The sequence below is a fragment of the Rhinichthys klamathensis genome, unplaced genomic scaffold (genome assembly GCF_029890125.1).
Source record: "Rhinichthys klamathensis goyatoka isolate OS25496 unplaced genomic scaffold, OSU_Roscu_1.1 h1tg000085l_1, whole genome shotgun sequence".
Lineage (NCBI taxonomy): Eukaryota > Metazoa > Chordata > Actinopteri > Cypriniformes > Leuciscidae > Rhinichthys > Rhinichthys klamathensis.
In genome coordinates, this window is record NW_026606626.1 from 24,487 (window position 1) to 47,500 (window position 23,014).

General features: G+C 38.7%; 1 protein-coding gene across 1 annotated transcript in view; it reads left to right on the forward strand.

The window, feature by feature from the left end:
* Nucleotides 1–23,014, forward strand: part of eif2ak4 (eukaryotic translation initiation factor 2 alpha kinase 4) — a gene marked incomplete at its 5' end in the record, with an annotated part of 81,676 nt that overhangs the window by 14,705 nt on the left and 43,957 nt on the right. The window contains 10 exons of the mRNA XM_056251570.1: nucleotides 869–1,308; nucleotides 3,267–3,339; nucleotides 6,491–6,577; nucleotides 6,650–6,772; nucleotides 8,091–8,195; nucleotides 8,358–8,421; nucleotides 10,311–10,390; nucleotides 10,480–10,581; nucleotides 11,471–11,521; nucleotides 13,646–13,885. Coding sequence (XP_056107545.1) covers nucleotides 869–1,308; nucleotides 3,267–3,339; nucleotides 6,491–6,577; nucleotides 6,650–6,772; nucleotides 8,091–8,195; nucleotides 8,358–8,421; nucleotides 10,311–10,390; nucleotides 10,480–10,581; nucleotides 11,471–11,521; nucleotides 13,646–13,885 — 1,365 coding nt within the window. The remainder of the gene's footprint in view (nucleotides 1–868; nucleotides 1,309–3,266; nucleotides 3,340–6,490; nucleotides 6,578–6,649; nucleotides 6,773–8,090; nucleotides 8,196–8,357; nucleotides 8,422–10,310; nucleotides 10,391–10,479; nucleotides 10,582–11,470; nucleotides 11,522–13,645; nucleotides 13,886–23,014) is intronic.

Here is a 23,014-nt window from a genome sequence, read left to right on the forward strand (position 1 = left end):
GACCACACCCCTAAATGCATTGAAGCAACTGCCATGTGATTGGATGATTAGATAATTACATTAATGAGAAACTGAACAGGTGTTCCTAATAATCCTTTAGGTGAGTGTGTATATATATATATATATATATATATATATATATATATATATATTATAATATTTGTATATGCATGTATAAAAATAAATGTATAATAATATTATAGTAAAAAAATCTTATAGTAAAAAAAGAGAATATTTATAAAAATTATACATGCATATACAAATATCATATATATGATATTTGTATATGCATGTATAATTTTTATAAATTTTCTCTTTTTTTACTATAAGATTTACTACAAATATATTATATACATCACTTTAAATACAGGTGAAACTGGAAAAATTAGAATATCCTGCAAAAGTTCATTTATTTCAGTAATTCAACTTAACGGTGCAACTAATATTTTATATAGACTCATTACATGCAAAGTGAGATATTTCAAGCCTTTATTTGTTATATTTGTGATGATTATGGCTTGCATCTATGAAAACCTCAAATAAAAAATTTGAATATTGTGAAAAAATGTTCATATCTGTAAGCCATAATCATCACAATTATAACAAATAAAGGCTAAAAAAGGCTGATATTCTAATTTTTCGAGTTTCACCTGTATCTCTATTTCTATAAAATTATATATATAGTACAGCACAATAAAAAAAGTAGAATTAATACTATAACAGCTGAATACTAAAATGGCAATGCTAATATTCATATCTCGATTTCTTTACTTTCGAATGTTTTATTTAGTCGGAAACCTGTGAGACCTTAAAGTTCCTGTTTCTAAATGCTGGTATTTCTCTGTCCTCGCCGTGTTCCCCCGCTCAGGTCCAGAATAAGCTGGACGGCTGTTATTACGCGGTGAAGCGGATCCAGGTGAACCCGGCTAGCAGGCAGTTCCGGCGGATCAAGGGTGAGGTGACGCTGCTGTCGCGGCTCAACCACGAGAACATCGTGCGCTACTATAACGCGTGGATCGAGCGGCACGAGACGGCGTGGACCGGAGCGCTGAGCAGCGACGACTCCGAGGCGATCACCAGCCCGGAGAGACGCTCTCCGCCCGCGGCCCGATCCCGCCGCAACGAGCTGGGGCTGACGGACAACATCGAGGACGAGGCGCCGCCGCCGGCTCTCGCGAGCTCTGTGGAGTGGAGCACGTCGCTAGAGAGATCGACCAGCACTAAGTGCAGCGCGGCCGACGGCGAGGAAGACGACGATGATGACGACGACGACGATGAAGAAGAGGACGTGTTCTGCCTCTCATTCCTGTGAGATTCCTGCTGTCCAATCATCATGTGTTGTGCACTCATAGTCAGGGGTGTGACGAGATTTCTAGATTTCGAGTGCGGACACCTGGGGCCGGTTTCACAAAGATAGACTTTGACTACGGCTTAGATAGAGTAGATAGTCAGACTTCAGATAGACATCTAAATCAGGCCGTTGCACAAAGCACTGAAGACTCTGACTATCTTAAGTAGGACTACACTGCAATGCATTCTGGGTAAAATAAGACACTTTTTAAAACAAAAGACATGGCGGATCGAGTAAGCGCATTCAACCGCTCAGTGCAGTTTACCCCAGCGGGAGATATATTCGGTGTGTTGGAGGAGTATGCAGACATTTTACTGGGGAAATTTAGCAGAGAATGTAGTAACAAGATTCTCAGTTGTAACTGAGTTATGGTCTGGCAAAGCGTCATAGACAAATCATTTCCAGAGGGGCGTCACCAACGGACGTCGCGGATAGACCTAAACCAATCAGAGCGATGAAGGAGATGACGTATGCGGAGCGGCGGAGACACATCTCCGAGTGTTGTTCTTTGCTCGGTTTTTAACTAAAAGGAAACGTTCAAATGGCTTAAAACAGACGCGATAGCTGATTGGAACGAGTGATGTTCGACGGCGGCATCCATCTTTGTAATGTAGGCTACAAAATCTGCTTCAAAATCCCAGCGCTGTCGTCATTGTGTAAACCCGCCCCAACGCTTCTGATTGGTGCCTCGATTTCGACGGATTGGAAATGGGCTTGAATGAGCTCTTTGCCAGACTAACTTTCAGAGCAAATCTAAATTTGCCGGAAGTTGTCTGGGTTTTCCCAGGCTAGTAACAAGAAGAAATGTTTAATTTGGACAAAGATTGCGACGACAGTTAATCCGACCGTTGAGCGGAGCGTTAAAGACGTACAGAAAAGATACAAAAACATGGTACAAGATGCCAAATCTTTTTGTAGGTTATCATTTTTAATAACAAATTCAGTGTCGCACGCGTGATCTTCCGTTATTTCCGTATCACTTCTCGCGTTTGTTTGGTTGTGAAACGTAGTTTGCGGACCAGGCAGAAGTTGTCAGCGATTCTTTCTTTTGTAAAGTCATGCAGTGTGAAACCTCCTGTCGCCGATCCATCGTGCAGTGTGAACACAGCAGCAACTGAACGTTACCCCAGATAGTCATGCAGTGTGAAAACAACAGTGACCCGATTATTTTGAAAATCGTGCAGTCTGAACTCGGCATTAGGCGTCTAATTTTTTTGGTCTAAATTAAGTCAGTCTTTATTTTTGTGAAACAGTCTAACTTGCATTAGACTAGTCTATGAGCAAAATTGAGACTTGTCTAACACTATAGAGCGATCTAAAATAGCTCTGTGAAACCGGCCCCAGGGAAACGCGGATATCACGTCAGTGACAGGCGACGCGTGAACATGGACGGGTCATTATTTAAAATGGGAATTTCTCTGAAATTAAAAATCTTTGGGAACATTTGGGATATTGTAAGTACACAGCTGCAGGAAATATATCACTCTGTGCAAGTGGTTTTGGATATTTTATTACAAAAATCTTACTTTAATGAGACTAAAAAAAACGTTTCTTATTATTTTTTATAATTTTTTAAAGATTTTATTTCTATGTACAATTTGTGTAAAGGAGGTCACAATCAGAAGTTCTGGACGCTCATAATTCATGTTGTCAGTTGAGTTTGTGGCGAAACCTTTTACAGTGCTTGTATATTGTTGTATTTTTGATAATTCGTACTCATAAAGTAGAACTATTTTTTACTAAATGACAAGATTATTAGTTAAAAAATTTCACAATGCACCTGCAGACTATTTTTCCAGTCATGAATTTTGTCATGGAGGATTTCTATAAAATATTGTGCAATAATCGCGTCTCGTCACACCTCTGCTAACAGTGAGTGTGTGTGTTTCTGACCCGGCTCTGTCTCGACACACAGCCCTCCCGACAGCGACTCTGAGAGCGACGTCATCTTTGACAACGCTGACGTCAGCAGAGACAGTTTCCTACAGGTCAGTCATCAATCTCCCTGAGTAATGCAGTTCGACACATTAAAGGGTTAGTTCACCCAAAAATGAAAATGATGTCATTAATCCCTCATGTCGTTCCAAGCCCGTCAGACCTCCATTCATCTTCAGGACACAGTTTAAGATATTTTAGATTTAGTCCGAGAGCTTTCTGTCCCTCCATTGTAAATGTGTGTACGGTATACTGTCCTTGTCCAGAAAGGAGATAAAGACATCATCAAAGTAGTCCATGTGACATCAGTGGGTTAGTTAGAGTGTGTTGAAGCATCGAAAATACATTTTGGTCCAAAAATAACAAACACTAGGACTTTATTCAGCATTGTATTGTATTGTCTTCCGGTTCTGTTGTGGATCCTTAAAGGATTAGTTCACTTTTAAAAAAACTTTTGCTGATAATTTACTTACCCCCATGTCATCCAAGATGTCCATGTCTTTCTTTCTTCAGTCGAAAAGAAATTAAGGTTTTTGATGAAAACATTTCAGGATTTTTCTCCATATAATGCACTTTGCTGGGCACCAAACGGTTCAAGGTCCAAAAGACAGTTTCAGTGCAAACTGTTCAAAGGGCTTTAAACGACACCAGATGATGAATAAGGGTCTTATCAAGCGAAACGATCGCTCATTTAAAAAATAAATAACAAAGTTTAAGTTTAATAATGTCAAATGCTCGCCTTGCTCTGTTCTGTGATGCACGTTTGTGACTCTCCTGTTCGAACTCGTTCATCAAAATGAACAAATCTTTTTTTCGAGTCATTTGGTTCATTTAACGAACGAAATGAACGAATTGACTCGGAAAAAGATTAGTTCATTTTGATGAACGAGTTCGAACAGGAGAGTCACACAGAACAGAGCAAGGCGAGCATTTGAGCTTATAAAACTTAAAGTTTGTTATTTATTTTTTAAATGAGCGATCGTTTCGCTTGATAAGACCCTTATTCATCATCTGGTGTCGTTTAAAGCCCTTTGAACAGTTTGCACTGAAACTGTCTTTTGGACCTTGAACCGTTTGGTGCCCAGCAAAGTGCATTATATGGAGAAAAATCCTGGAATGTTTTCATCAAAAACCTTAATTTCTTTTCGACTGAAGAAAGAAAGACATGGACATCTTGGTTGACATGGGGGTGAGTAAATTATCAGCAAAAGTTTTTTTTTAAAGTGAACTAATCCTTTAACCCTGTAACGCCTGACATATGAACTAATAGTCAGAAATGTTTGATACATCAGACTTTTATGGCTCATATAGTCTGATATAGTGAGAATATGGAGGAAAAAACTGAGCAAAAATCCATCTTTGACAATGCTAATGAGGTTTTTTGACTGATTTTTAAAAGAAAATGTTTACTTCATTGTAATGTCACGAAACTTGGTGAAGGTTTTGGCACTTGCTGTGTGAACACACAAAAAAATAATCATGGACATGATTTGAACAAGTTAAATGGTCGTGTAAGAATAGTCCCACTTGTGCTCCTCGCGGTCAGAAATGACGCATTGGAAATGAATGGAGAGTTTCCTCTAGTGGAAGCGTTCGGTACTGCAGCCGAACACACTCACTGAACGCTCATTTTTTTAAATATCAGGCTCACATTTTGAAAACTACGGAAGAGGATTAGGGCCAAGCAATAATAAAAAAAATAAAACCATCTCGTCATTATAATGCGAAATTAAATTAGTTAAATTTCGCGAAAAAAAAGTCGAAATACAATCTTGAGAATAAATTCATTGAATATCGAGAATAAAGTCGTTGTATTTCGAAAAAAAACTCGTTAAATTTCGAGAGAAAAAAGTCGAAATACAATCTTGAGAATAAATTCATTAAATATCGAGAATAAAGTCGTTGTATTTCGAAAAAAACTCGTTAAATTTCGAGAGAAAAAAGTCGAAATACAATCTTGAGAATAAACTCATTAAATTTCGAGAATAAAGTCGTTGTGTTTAGAGAAAAAAACTCGTTAAATTTCGAGAGAAAAAATCGAAATACAATCTTGAGAATAAAGTCGTGTTTCGAGAAAAAAATCGTTAAATTTCGAGAAAAAATCGAAATACAATCTTGAGAATAAACTCATTAAATATCGAGAATAAAGTCGTTGTGTTTCGAGAAAAAACTCGTTAAATTTAGAGAAAAAAAAGTCGAAATACAATCTTGAGAATAAACTCATTAAATATCGAGAATAAAGTCATTGTGTTTCGAGAAAAAAATCTTTAAATTTCGAGAGAAAAAAAGTCGAAATACAATCTTGAGAATTAACTCATTACATTTCAAGAATAAAGTTGTTGTGTTTATTCTCGAAATTGAATGAGTTTATTCTCACGATTATTTCGGGTTTTTTCTCGAAACACAACGACTTTATTCTCGATATTTAATGAGTTTATTCTCAAGATTGTATTTCGACTTTTTTCTCTCGAAATTTAACGAGTTTAATTTCGCATTATAATGACTCGGTTTTATTTTTTTATTATTGCTTGGTCCTAATCCTCTTCCGTAGAAAACAACTTGTTTAGATTTATGACTTTGATTTTCTCACACTTTTAAAGTAAAACATGTTTTTGAAAATATATATTTCATATACAAATTTAAAATAGTATTTTTGCACATTTTTCATAACAATAAATGTAAAATTCATTTTAAAACGTTTTAAAACATAATGCAATGCAATACAATGATGATTGAGAGATGAAAAAATAAACCTTCCTCAAAAGCCTGATGATCATATTTGAAAAGCATGATTGAAATATTACTAATAATATATGATACAGTAGGCTTTAAAGGGTTAACTATAAACATTAATCTGTAGTTTCACAAACACAAAGTAACAATGCATTCTGTCTTCATTTTCAACACTAGTTTATTTTAGACCACAATAAATTAATCAAACGTTGTGTTTCTTTACAATAAATGCACTTGCTTTGATTATTGGGTTGTTTTGACTCATTCTAAGTGTTCAAATAATTTTTCAAGTCCATTTTTATTCATATACATCAAGATGTCTGTCATCCCGTAATGCTTTCATCTTTATTCATTGAGTAACGGAGAAGAAACATTGGGATTCCTGTACATGATGCTTGTATACAGTTATTCCACATTATGTTGATCACATGACCAGTGTATTATATTGTGTGTGTCATGTTTTTCCCGCAGGATCCCAGCAGTCGGAAAGCAGCGGATCCGTCGGAGAGCTCGGACTCGGAGAAACCCCTCCTGATAGCGCATTACCTGTACATCCAGGTGCGTGACCCGTGACCCCTGACCCCCTGACCCCTGACCCCTGTGTTCACCTGTGGTGTTGTGCCTCTTCAGATGGAGTACTGTGAGAGGAGCACGCTGCGAGACACGATCGATCAGGGCTTGTATCAGGACATCAGTCGCCTCTGGAGGCTCTTCAGGGAGATCCTGGACGGCCTCTCTTACATCCATGAGCAGGTCAACATCATCAACAGCTTTTATTTATTTTTGCATTTTTTGCATTTTTCTGTTAGTAATGAAAAGGACTTCTAATTAATTGAAATCCTGAAATGTATACGATTCTAACAATTTTTGTCATAGAATTTTTATTGTTGCAAATTAACAATTTTTTTTTAATATTACAAATAATATTATTTTAAAAAAAAACATTTTTTCAAGCCCTATTTTTTCCCCTCCAAATTCCGTTTTTAATTTGTAATTTTTCTGGATTCTGTTTTTGTCCCTTCCATTTTTTTTTTTTTTGGGACTCAAAATTTTTTTTCGAGCCCTATGAAATCTATTTTATTTTGTTTTCCGAATTCTTCTAAATTCCTCTTTTTTCTTACATTTAAATTTTTTTGGACTCTGATTTAATGGTTACATTAATTGTTAGTAATAAAAAAAGTCTAATTAATTGAAACCATTAAACTTATACAATTGAACAATTTCTTAAAGTTGAATACATTTTTTTAAGGCCCTATGAAATTGCGCTTTATTTTTTCTCAAGTTTATTTTTATTTTTCCCAAATTTGTTTTATTTTTTTCCTTTTTATTTTTTCTGGTTTCTATTTTAAAGGTGAAATTAAATTTAATAAACAAATATATTTATATATTTTTTTTATAAATTGTTCAATTGTATAAGTTTACTGATTTCAATAAATAAGAAGTTTTTTTATTACTAACAATTAATGTAACCATTAAATCAGAGTCCAAAAAAATGTAAATGTAAAAAAAAAGAGGAATTTAGAAGAATTCGGAAAACAAAATAAAATAGATTTCATAGGGCTCGAAAAAAGTTTGAATTGAATTCATAAAACTTTAACAACTTAAAGTTAACAAAAATTAAAATAAATAAAATAAATATATATATATATTTTTAAAGTAAAACAAATAAAATTATATATATATATATATATATATATATATATATATATATATATTTTTTTTTTTTTTTTTTTTTTTTTACAATAATAGGGCCCTTTGAATTTTTTTTCCTCTTTCAGAAATTCTGTGTTATTTTTTCATTTTTCTTTCTTTATGATTTAATCCAGATTTTTAAAAAATCTAAAACAGTGGTAATCAAATGAAGGCATAAAACATTAACAATTTATTGAATCTTTTAAAGATGTAAACAAAAGTCTTTTGTACAGTTTATATTCATATCGTGTGATTTCATTAAGTGTACAGCCCTACTTTTGATTTATTAATACAAAACTGGCCAAATTCCTTTGCGTTTATACAGTAAATGCCCTTTTCCTGTCTGGATTGTGTGATTGCGCGGCTGTGTGCTCCACAGGGGATGATCCACCGAGACCTGAAGCCCGTCAACATCTTCCTGGACTCTCAGGATCACGTGAAGATCGGAGACTTCGGCCTGGCCACGGATCACCCTGCTAATGTGGTATTGCATGCGCTTCCTGCGGCGTTCAGTGCATTTCCGATCCAAATGCATGCATGCCTTACTGTCCATCTTCAATATTATCATGCATTATTCATGAGTCTGCATGTTTTCTGATTGGCAAACGTGAGTTGAGTCCGGTGTGACGTGCGTCATGTGCTTCAGGCTGCAGGTAAACTGGAGGCGGAGGAACACAGCTCAGGGTTTGTCCCCAAACAAGATCCAACAGGTAAAACACCTCATCACATACTGGACCACTGGATCATGTGTTCTCCACGTGAATGTGAAGGAGGGTTATGCATGTTTATGACAACTGTCATTAAGTGTCATTCGCTCAATTATGACATTTTTAATGCAAATATGACATTGTTTAAGATGTCTTTGTTATGACACCTTGACATAAACCAATACATCATAACCTGTCAGTGTCTTTGTCATGACAACTTGACATTACTAAGACAACACAACCTGTCATAAACATGACATAGCAGATTAATTATCAAACTTAAGAAACCACTAAGCTTTATGGGTTAACATTACATTAAACTGTCAGGTGGTTGGTTTTGACATTGGCTGTCATAAGGCCGCTATAACATTTTAAAGACAAATTCAATGTGTACCACTGTAGTTGAGGTCAAGAAAAAAAATTCATGACAGTTATAATGGCCTTATGACAGCCAATGTCAAAACCAGCCACATGACAGTTTAATGTAATGTTAACCCATAATGCTAAGTGCTTTCTTAAGTTTGATAATTAATCTGCTATGTCATGTTTATGACAGGTTGTGTTGTCTTAGTAATGTCAAGGTGTCATGACAAAGACATCTCAAACAATGTCATATTTGCATTAAAAATGTCATAATTGAGCGAATGACACTTAATGACAGTTGTCATACACATGCATAACCCTCCTTCACATGTGTCATGTCATGATTATGAAGGTGTCATGTCAGTCTTATGCACACCCCTTCAAGTAAAGTGTTACCATGCCTTCTCCAAAATGCACATAATGCAATCATTTTAGTGACAGAAGTAGGAATTGTTCATCAAACACATAATAAGTGTTATAGATGTAATAGATGTGTACGAACTGTCAAATGTATTTAGGAGCAAAAGTCATAGACATTTCAAAATAAGAGTCCCAGTGTATTTCAGGCTTGTTAAAAATTCTTTGGTTATTATTGGTATTTTAGTTGAACATTAAACTATATCTACCGTTTAATTCAGCCAAAACTCTTGCGTTTTATATATATATATATATATATATATATATATACATATTTATTTATTTATATTAAATCTGTATTAAATCAGGAAGAGGAGACGCGGGCAACATATAGGGCCTAATTTTAAAACAAATTGATAAATTAAGTTTGTTAAATTTTGTTAATTCAATTGATTAGACATGCATATTGATTATTAAAATGTAATTAAACCATTCAAATTTAATCCAGAAAAATTTAATTTGCAAAACACGGAATCTGGGGAAAATAAATAGGAATTTAAGCTCTTAATAAATTGCTGATAACTGTACGAGTTTCATGATTTCAATTAATGAGACATATTTTTTATTACTAACATTTATTTTAACAGTAAAAAAAAAGTCAGAAAAAAAACCGGAATCCACAAAAATTAAAACAGGAAAAAAATGATTTGAAAAAATAAATAATTATAATAATAACAGATTGTATAGGGCCATAAAAGTGTTTTTTGTTAAACTTTAAATAAATGTGTTTGTTAAATTGTTTAAAAAAAATTTGTTACAACGTTTCATGATTTCAGTTTATTAGAGGTGCTTTTTGATTACTAACATTTAATTTAACAATAAAATAGGAGTCCATAAAAATATGCATGCATACATGCATCCAGTTTAAAGCAGAAATATTAAAAAACCAAGTGTAGTTTTTATATTCTAATAAATTAAATAATTTAGCTTGTAAGTGCCCCCTTTATTAAGAAAAAACACATTATTTGACACATTTTTCAGCGGTAAAGTTTTTTAAAGCACAAGTTTGTCGACTTGGTAAAAAATTCATATTCAGTGTATATGGTGAAATATTGCTCTAAATTGAACTCTAATTTTAACTCTTTAATAACTGTAGTGTTGCTGTTTCCCAGATAACATGACTGGAATGATCGGCACGGCTCTTTACGTCGGTCCGGAGGTCCAGGGAAACACTAAAGCCACGTACAACCAGGTATTGAAGAACTGCATGTCTTACTCCATTAATATTTCATATTCAGACGTGTTTCATTGCTGACAGTGTGTGTGTGTGTGTGTGTGCAGAAAGTGGATCTGTTCAGCCTGGGCATCATCTTGTTCGAGATGTCCTACAGACCCATGACCACCGCGTCAGAACGCATATTTGTGCTCAGCCAACTCAGGAAAGTGAGTCTCGGCAAACTCTCAGACTCTGATCTCAGTGTTTTAGTTTGTGAGATATAGATATAGGTTTCATTTTTTTCAGTGACTTTTTATTGAACATTTTTTGAGTTTTATTCTTTAATGACGCTGTAGAAATGTTAAATGTTTTTAAAAGAAGTCTCTTCTGCTCATCAAGGCTGCATTTATTTGATCAAAAATACAGTAAAAGTTATGAAATATTATTCTAATGTAAATTATCTGTTTTCTGTGTGAATATACAGTAAAGTGTAATTTATTCCTGTGATCAAAGCTGAATTTTCAGCATCATTACTCCAGTCTTCAGTGTCACATGATCCTGATTATTTTTATTGTTGAAAACAGTTGTGCTGCTTCATATTTTTGTGGAAAGATTAAAAAAATAAAATAAAGTAGTATTTTTATATTTATCCATGTATCAAAAGTGACAGTAAAGACATTTATGATGTTACAAAAGATTCTATTTCAAATAAATGCTGTTCTTTTTAACTTTATATTCATCAAATATTCATCAATCCTGAAGATTAAAATGTATCAGTTTCCACAAAAATATGAACTGTTTTCAACACTGATAATAATCATAAATGTGTCTCGAGCATCAGATCATCATATTAGAGTGATTTCTGAAGGATCATGTGACACTGAAGACTGGAGTAATGATGATAAATTCAGCTTTGATCACAGGAATAAATTACACTTTACTGTATATTCACGTAGAAAACAGATGATTTACACTGGAGTAATATTTCACTATTTTACTGTTTTTTGATCAAATAAACGACTTTTGTACACATTTGCCATGTAATGACACTGTAATTTCCCGTAGAATTGCTTCATATGTCTCATAATCACTCGCTCTTTCCCGTTTGTCCTGCAGGAGTCGATTAGTTTCCCTGAGGACTTTTCCGAGTATGAGAGTGGGAAGCAGGTGCGCATCATCATCATACATATCCTCATTTGTGCTCGTCTCCACATCACTCCTAGGGTTGCGTTCACATTGTAACCGGTACCAGTTCCAGTGCCGGTTCCTTTCTCCGGTACTTTAGGCACGTTTGCCTCAATAACTGTAAAGAAACTGTAACTCATTTATAGAAGTGTTATTGACATTATGCCAGAGCTGCATTGGGCGCTGTCTGCCATGTGTGATGCTTGAATACTGTAATATTTACAGTATAAAGTATTTATAGGCTACTAGCTACTTAATTAATTGAATTCATAAAAACAACCATTTTAATATATTTTGTTTTCCACAAACTCTGTGTTTAAGACCTAAAACATTAATTCAATTTATCTTTTTATTGTATGAAATTAAACAAACTTTTTATGTCAAACAACATGCTGCACAACTGAGCTTTATACTGTTAAAATTAAAACATGGAAGACATTTTTTTTTACAGTAATTTAATATTATTATTGTTAGTATTATTATTACATTAAGACAAATTTAAATTGTGTAGAACTGTAATATACTTGTCAAGTTAAAGCGAACTTTTATTACAGCCGAACGGGTTGCTGTGAAGACCTTTGTGTTTCTGTGTGTTTATGAATATGACGATAGTTTTTCTCAAATGAAACTGTAAAATGCTCGTGAAGTGACTCTCACAGCGGCTCTGGAGATGAACGTCATGCATTCATGTCCTCATATAGCCGGCAGAGGCGAGCATCGCTCGCGTGTGTGTGTGTGTGTGTGAGAGAGTGTCTCTGTGTGTGTGTGTGAGAGAGAGAGAGAGAGAGAGAGAGAGAGTGTGTGTGTGTGCGCATGTGAGAGAGAGAGAGAGAGAGACAGATGTGTGTGTGTGAGAGAGAGACAGGTGTGTGTGTGAAAGAGAAAGAGTGTGTATATGTGTGAGTGTGTGTGTGTGAGAGAGAGAGACAGATGTGTGTGTGTATGAGAGAGAGAGAGAGAGAGAGAGAGAGAGAGAGAGAGAGACAGATGTGTGTGTGTGTGAGAGAGAGAGAGAGTGTGTGTCTGTGTGTGTGTGGGAGAGAGAGAGAGAGAGTGTGTGTGTATGTGTGTGTGTGAGAGAGAGACAGGTGTGTGTGTGAAAGAGAAAGAGTGGGTATATGTGTGAGTATGTGTGTGTGAGAGAGAGAGAGACAGATGTGTGTGTGTATGTGCGTGTGTGAGAGAGAGAGACAGGTGTGTGTGTGAAAGAGAAAGAGTGTGTATATGTGTGTGTGAGAGAGAGACAGATGTGTGTGTGTATGTGCGTGTGTGAGAGAGAGAGAGAGAGACAGGTGTGTGTGTGAAAGAGAAAGAGTGTGGATCTGTGTTTGTGTGTGTGATTGTGAGAGAGAGAGAGAGAGACAGAGGTGTGTGTGTGTGTGTGTGTGAGAGTGAGAGAGAGACAGGTGTGTGTGTGTGTGTGTGTGTGTGAGGGAGAGAGTGTGTGTGTGTGTGAGAGAGAGACAGGTGTGTGTGTGTGAGAGAGAGAGAGAGAGTGTGTGTGTGTGTGTGTTCAAACTGCGAAAAACGCAGAAAAACGAAGCTGATCCGAATTTTTTATGACGGACACAGTTTCGGAGGCGGTGTGTTAGCGTGATTGACATAAAATGCGCTCGTATTGATTTTTTAACGTCCGTCATAAAAAAATTCGGATTGGGTTCAATTTTCTGCGTTTTCCGCATCCGTAGCGAGGAGTTCGAGAGGTGTTTTGACCATTCAGAGCCACCGAATCACGAATACGAATAAAACACATGCGAAAATTTCGGACTCAGTGTGCAAGGAAACCGCGAAAAATCAAACCGATATAGCCGGCAGAGGTGAGCATCGTGTGTGTGTGTGTGTGTGTTAAATAAATAAAACCTTGCGTCTGCGCCACTCATTCACACAGAGACACGCAGAACATGCATGATTCGTATTTAAATACTCTTACTCTCTTACTCTCATACTCTCTTACTCTAACGCCCAGATGCGTTCTCATTCTCCGGTACCGTAATTTGCCACCGATTGATTAAATATGACCCGGTGCTCGTAGTACCGACATAATTCGGTCGGTACGATTAAAAGTAGCGAGTTCGTAACCATCCCGAATCTGCTCATGTGACCCAGTGCACCAGGGTGATCGTCTGGCTGCTGGTCCACGACCCGGCGCTGCGGCCGACGGCGCTGGAGCTCCTGAAGAGCGACCTCCTCCCGCCGCCTCAGATGGAGGAGTCCGAGCTGCACGAGGTGCTCCAGCACACCATGGCCAACGTCAGCGGGAAAGCCTACCGGACCATGGTCAACCAGCTCTTCTCCCAGAACACCTCGCCCGTCATGGACTTCACCTACGACATCGACGTTCACAAGGTGAAGACACTGGCCACACATGTGCAGATCTATAGCTTTTACATTGCAGGGTCCTGAACGAGTCTTCAATTCAGTTTTATCTAAATGAATCCTTGTTTTGAGCGAATCAATCGGGGGAACCAATGATTCAATGACTCGTTCATAAAGAGAGCCGTTTACTTCATTCCTGAATGATTCAGCCGTTTGAACGAATCGAATGATTCAATGACTCACTCATTTAGACCTTTATCGCCGCCTACTGGCAGTTTTAGTTTCTTAGTGTCACACACACTTCTGAACACATGTACATCGTCTCAGAGTGTCACACACACATTTCTGAACACATGTACATCATCTCAGTGTCACACACACATTTCTGAACACATGTACATCATCTCAGTGTCACACACACATTTCTGAACACATGTACATCATCTCAGTGTCACACACACATTTCTGAACACTTGTACATCATCTCAGTGTCACACACACTTCTGAACACATGTACATCATCTCAGTGTCACACACACACCTCTGAACACATGTACATCATCTCAGTTTCACACACACACCTCTGAACACATGTACATCATCTCAGTGTCACACACACTTCTGAACACATGTACATCATCTCAGTGTCACACACACTTCTGAACACATGTACATCATCTCAGTGTCACACACACACTTCTGAACACATGTACATCATCTCAGAGTGTCACACACACTTCTGAACACGTGTACATCATCTCAGAGTGTCACACACACTTCTGAACACGTGTACATCATCTCAGAGTGTCACACACACACTTCTGAACACATGTACATCATCTCAGAGTGTCACACACACTTCTGAACACGTGTACATCATCTCAGAGTGTCACACACACTTCTGAACACGTGTACATCATCTCAGAGTGTCACACACACTTCTGAACACGTGTACATCATCTCAGAGTGTCACACACACTTCTGAACACGTGTACATCATCTCAGAGTGTCACACACACTTCTGAACACGTGTACATCATCTCAGAGTGTCACACACACTTCTGAACACGTGTACATCATCTCAGAGTGTCACACACACTTCTGAACACATGTACATCATCTCAGAGTGTCACACACACTTCTGAACACGTGTACATCATCTCAGAGTGTCACACACACTTCTGAACACATGTACATCATCTCAGAGTGTCACACACACTTCTGAACACATGTACATCATCTCAGTGTCACACACACACTTCTGAACACGTGTACATCATCTCAGTGTCACACACACTTCTGAACACGTGTACATCATCTCAGAGTGTCACACACACACTTCTGAACACATGTACATCATCTCAGTGTCACACACACTTCTGAATACATGTACATCATCTCAGTGTCACACACACTTCTGAACACATGTACATCATCTCAGAGTGTCACACACACTTCTGAACACGTGTACATCATCTCAGAGTGTCACACACACTTCTGAACACATGTACATCATCTCAGAGTGTCACACACACTTCTGAACACATGTACATCATCTCAGAGTGTCACACACACTTCTGAACACATGTACATCATCTCAGAGTGTCACACACACTTCTGAACACATGTACATCATCTCAGTGTCACACACACTTCTGAACACATGTACATCATCTCAGTGTCACACACACTTCTGAACACATGTACATCATCTCAGAGTGTCACACACACTTCTGAACACATGTACATCATCTCAGAGTGTCACACACACTTCTGAACACATGTACATCATCTCAGTGTCACACACACTTCTGAACACATGTACATCATCTCAGAGTGTCACACACACTTCTGAACACGTGTACATCATCTCAGAGTGTCACACACACACTTCTGAACACATGTACATCATCTCAGTGTCACACACACACTTCTGAACACATGTACATCATCTCAGAGTGTCACACACACTTCTGAACACTTGTACATCATCTCAGTGTCACACACACACTTCTGAACACATGTACATCATCTCAGAGTGTTACACACACTTCTGAACACATGTACATCATCTCAGTGTCACACACACACTTCTGAACACGTGTACATCATCTCAGTGTCACACACACACTTCTGAACACGTGTACATCATCTCAGAGTGTCACACACACACTTCTGAACACATGTACATCATCTCAGTGTCACACACACTTCTGAATACATGTACATCATCTCAGTGTCACACACACTTCTGAACACATGTACATCATCTCAGTGTCACACACACACTTCTGAACACATGTACATCATCTCAGTGTCACACACACTTCTGAACACGTGTACATCATCTCAGAGTGTCACACACACTTCTGAACACATGTACATCATCTCAGTGTCACACACACACTTCTGAACACATGTACATCATCTCAGTGTCACACACACTTCTGAACACATGTACATCATCTCAGAGTGTCACACACACTTCTGAACACGTGTACATCATCTCAGAGTGTCACACACACTTCTGAACACATGTACATCATCTCAGTGTCACACACACACTTCTGAACACATGTACATCATCTCAGTGTCACACACACTTCTGAACACATGTACATCATCTCAGAGTGTCACACACACTTCTGAACACATGTACATCATCTCAGAGTGTCACACACACTTCTGAACACATGTACATCATCTCAGAGTGTCACACACACTTCTGAACACATGTACATCATCTCAGTGTCACACACACTTCTGAACACATGTACATCATCTCAGAGTGTCACACACACTTCTGAACACGTGTACATCATCTCAGAGTGTCACACACACACTTCTGAACACATGTACATCATCTCAGTGTCACACACACACTTCTGAACACATGTACATCATCTCAGAGTGTCACACACACTTCTGAACACTTGTACATCATCTCAGTGTCACACACACACTTCTGAACACATGTACATCATCTCAGAGTGTTACACACACTTCTGAACACATGTACATCATCTCAGTGTCACACACACACTTCTGAACACATGTACATCATCTCAGAGTGTCACACACACACTTCTGAACACATGTACATCATCTCAGTGTCACACACACTTCTGAACACATGTACATCATCTCAGAGTGTCACACACACACTTCTGAACACATGTACATCATCTCAGTGTCACACACACACTTCTGAACACATGTACATCATCTCAGTGTCACACACACTTCTGAACACATGTACATCATCTCAGAGTGTCACACACACTTCTGAACACTTGTACATCATCTCAGTGTCACACACACTTCTGAACACATGTACATCATCTCAGTGTCACACACACACTTCTGAACACATGTACATCATCTCAGTGTCACACACACTTCTGAACACATGTACATCATCTCAGAGTGTCACACACACACTTCTGAACACATGTACATCATCTCAGTGTCACACACACACTTCTGAACACATGTACATCATCTCAGTGTCACACACACACTTCTGAACACATGTACATCATCTCAGTGTCACACACACACTTCTGAACACATGTACATCATCTCAGAGTGTCACACACACACTTCTGAACACATGTACATCATCTCAGTGTCACACACACTTCTGAACACATGTACATCATCTCAGTGTCACACACACTTCTGAACACATGTACATCATCTCAGTGTCACACACACACTTCTGAACACATGTACATCATCTCAGTGTCACACACACATTTCTGAACACATGTACATCGTCTCAGAGTGTCACACACACACTTCTGGAGACATGTACATCATCTCAGTGTCACACACACTTCTGAAGACATGTACATCATCTCAGTGTCACACACACTTCTGAAGACATGTACATCATCTCAGTGTCACACACATTTCTGAACACATGTACATCATCTCAGAGTGTCACACACACACTTCTGAACACATGTACATCATCTCAGTGTCACACACACTTCTGAACACATGTACATCATCTCAGAGTGTCACACACACTTCTGAACACATGTACATCATCTCAGAGTGTCACACACACTTCTGAACACATGTACATCATCTCAGAGTGTCACACACACTTCTGAACACATGTACATCATCTCAGTGTCACACACACTTCTGAACACATGTACATCATCTCAGTGTCACACACACTTCTGAACACATGTACATCATCTCAGAGTGTCACACACACTTCTGAACACATGTACATCATCTCAGAGTGTCACACACACTTCTGAACACATGTACATCATCTCAGTGTCACACACACTTCTGAACACATGTACATCATCTCAGAGTGTCACACACACTTCTGAACACGTGTACATCATCTCAGAGTGTCACACACACACTTCTGAACACATGTACATCATCTCAGTGTCACACACACACTTCTGAACACATGTACATCATCTCAGAGTGTCACACACACTTCTGAACACTTGTACATCATCTCAGTGTGTCACACACACTTCTGAAGACATGTACATCATCTCAGTGTCACACACACACTTCTGAACACATGTACATCATCTCAGTGTCACACACACACTTCTGAACACGTGTACATCATCTCAGTGTCACACACACACTTCTGAACACGTGTACATCATCTCAGAGTGTCACACACACACTTCTGAACACATGTACATCATCTCAGTGTCACACACACTTCTGAACACATGTACATCATCTCAGTGTCACACACACTTCTGAACACATGTACATCATCTCATTGTCACACACACCTCTGAACACGTGTACATCATCTCAGAGTGTCACACACACTTCTGAACACGTGTACATCATCTCAGAGTGTCACACACACTTCTGAACACATGTACATCATCTCAGTGTCACACACACTTCTGAACACATGTACATCATCTCAGAGTGTCACACACACTTCTGAACACATGTACATCATCTCAGAGTGTCACACACACTTCTGAACACGTGTACATCATCTCAGAGTGTCACACACACTTCTGAACACATGTACATCATCTCAGAGTGTCACACACACTTCTGAACACATGTACATCATCTCAGAGTGTCACACACACTTCTGAACACATGTACATCATCTCAGAGTGTCACACACACTTCTGAACACATGTACATCATCTCAGTGTCACACACACTTCTGAACACATGTACATCATCTCAGTGTCACACACACTTCTGAACACATGTACATCATCTCAGAGTGTCACACACACACTTCTGAACACATGTACATCATCTCAGAGTGTCACACACACTTCTGAACACATGTACATCATCTCAGTGTCACACACACTTCTGAACACATGTACATCATCTCAGAGTGTCACACACACTTCTGAACACGTGTACATCATCTCAGAGTGTCACACACACACTTCTGAACACATGTACATCATCTCAGTGTCACACACACACTTCTGAACACATGTACATCATCTCAGAGTGTCACACACACTTCTGAACACTTGTACATCATCTCAGTGTCACACACACACTTCTGAACACATGTACATCATCTCAGAGTGTTACACACACTTCTGAACACATGTACATCATCTCAGTGTCACACACACACTTCTGAACACATGTACATCATCTCAGAGTGTCACACACACTTCTGAAGACATGTACATCATCTCAGTGTCACACACACTTCTGAACACATGTACATCATCTCAGAGTGTCACACACACACTTCTGAACACATGTACATCATCTCAGTGTCACACACACACTTCTGAACACATGTACATCATCTCAGTGTCACACACACTTCTGAACACATGTACATCATCTCAGAGTGTCACACACACTTCTGAACACTTGTACATCATCTCAGTGTCACACACACACTTCTGAACACATGTACATCATCTCAGTGTCACACACACTTCTGAACACATGTACATCATCTCAGTGTCACACACACACTTCTGAACACATGTACATCATCTCAGTGTCACACACACACTTCTGAACACATGTACATCATCTCAGTGTCACACACACACTTCTGAACACATGTACATCATCTCAGTGTCACACACACACTTCTGAACACATGTACATCATCTCAGTGTCACACACACACTTCTGAACACATGTACATCATCTCAGAGTGTCACACACACACTTCTGAACACATGTACATCATCTCAGTGTCACACACACTTCTGAACACATGTACATCATCTCAGAGTGTCACACACACACTTCTGAACACATGTACATCATCTCAGTGTCACACACACACTTCTGAACACATGTACATCATCTCAGTGTCACACACACTTCTGAACACATGTACATCATCTCAGAGTGTCACACACACTTCTGAACACTTGTACATCATCTCAGTGTCACACACACACTTCTGAACACATGTACATCATCTCAGTGTCACACACACTTCTGAACACATGTACATCATCTCAGTGTCACACACACACTTCTGAACACATGTACATCATCTCAGTGTCACACACACACTTCTGAACACATGTACATCATCTCAGTGTCACACACACACTTCTGAACACATGTACATCATCTCAGTGTCACACACACACTTCTGAACACATGTACATCATCTCAGTGTCACACACACACTTCTGAACACATGTACATCATCTCAGAGTGTCACACACACACTTCTGAACACATGTACATCATCTCAGTGTCACACACACACTTCTGAACACATGTACATCATCTCAGTGTCACACACACACTTCTGAACACATGTACATCATCTCAGTGTCACACACACACTTCTGAACACATGTACATCATCTCAGAGTGTCACACACACACTTCTGAACACATGTACATCATCTCAGTGTCACACACACTTCTGAACACATGTACATCATCTCAGTGTCACACACACTTCTGAACACATGTACATCATCTCAGTGTCACACACACACTTCTGAACACATGTACATCATCTCAGTGTCACACACACATTTCTGAACACATGTACATCGTCTCAGAGTGTCACACACACACTTCTGGAGACATGTACATCATCTCAGTGTCACACACACTTCTGAAGACATGTACATCATCTCAGTGTCACACACACTTCTGAAGACATGTACATCATCTCATTGTCACACACACTTCTGAACGCATGTACATCATCTCAGAGTGTCACACACACTTCTGAACACATGTACATCATCTCAGAGTGTCACACACACTTCTGAACACATGTACATCATCTCAGAGTGTCACACACACTTCTGAACACGTGTACATCATCTCAGAGTGTCACACACACACTTCTGAACACATGTACATCATCTCAGTGTCACACACACACTTCTGAACACATGTACATCATCTCAGAGTGTCACACACACTTCTGAACACTTGTACATCATCTCAGTGTCACACACACACTTCTGAACACATGTACATCATCTCAGAGTGTTACACACACTTCTGAACACATGTACATCATCTCAGTGTCACACACACACTTCTGAACACATGTACATCATCTCAGAGTGTCACACACACACTTCTGAACACATGTACATCATCTCAGTGTCACACACACTTCTGAACACATGTACATCATCTCAGAGTGTCACACACACACTTCTGAACACATGTACATCATCTCAGTGTCACACACACTTCTGAACACATGTACATCATCTCAGTGTCACACACACTTCTGAACACATGTACATCATCTCAGTGTCACACACACACTTCTGAACACATGTACATCATCTCAGAGTGTCACACACACTTCTGAACACATGTACATCATCTCAGTGTCACACACACTTCTGAACACATGTACATCATCTCAGTGTCACACACACACTTCTGAACACATGTACATCATCTCAGTGTCACACACACTTCTGAACACATGTACATCATCTCAGTGTCACACACACTTCTGAACACATGTACATCATCTCAGAGTGTCACACACACTTCTGAACACATGTACATCATCTCAGAGTGTCACACACACTTCTGAACACATGTACATCATCTCAGAGTGTCACACACACTTCTGAACACATGTACATCATCTCAGAGTGTCACACACACTTCTGAACACATGTACATCATCTCAGTGTCACACACACTTCTGAACACATGTACATCATCTCAGTGTCACACACACTTCTGAACACATGTACATCATCTCAGTGTCACACACACACTTCTGAACACATGTACATCATCTCAGTGTCACACACACACTTCTGAACACATGTACATCATCTCAGAGTGTCACACACACACTTCTGAACACATGTACATCATCTCAGAGTGTCACACACACACTTCTGAACACATGTACATCATCTCAGTGTCACACACACACTTCTGAACACATGTACATCATCTCAGTGTCACACACACTTCTGAACACATGTACATCATCTCAGAGTGTCACACACACACTTCTGAACACATGTACATCATCTCAGTGTCACACACACACTTCTGAACACATGTACATCATCTCAGTGTCACACACACACTTCTGAACACATGTACATCATCTCAGTGTCACACACACACTTCTGAACACATGTACATCATCTCAGAGTGTCACACACACACTTCTGAACACATGTACATCATCTCAGTGTCACACACACTTCTGAACACATGTACATCATCTCAGTGTCACACACACTTCTGAACACATGTACATCATCTCAGTGTCACACACACTTCTGAACACATGTACATCATCTCAGTGTCACACACACATTTCTGAACACATGTACATCGTCTCAGAGTGTCACACACACACTTCTGGAGACATGTACATCATCTCAGTGTCACACACACTTCTGAAGACATGTACATCATCTCAGTGTCACACACACTTCTGAAGACATGTACATCATCTCAGTGTCACACACATTTCTGAACACATGTACATCATCTCAGAGTGTCACACACACACTTCTGAACACATGTACATCATCTCAGTGTCACACACACATTTCTGAACACATGTACATCGTCTCAGAGTGTCACACACACACTTCTGGAGACATGTACATCATCTCAGTGTCACACACACTTCTGAAGACATGTACATCATCTCAGTGTCACACACAC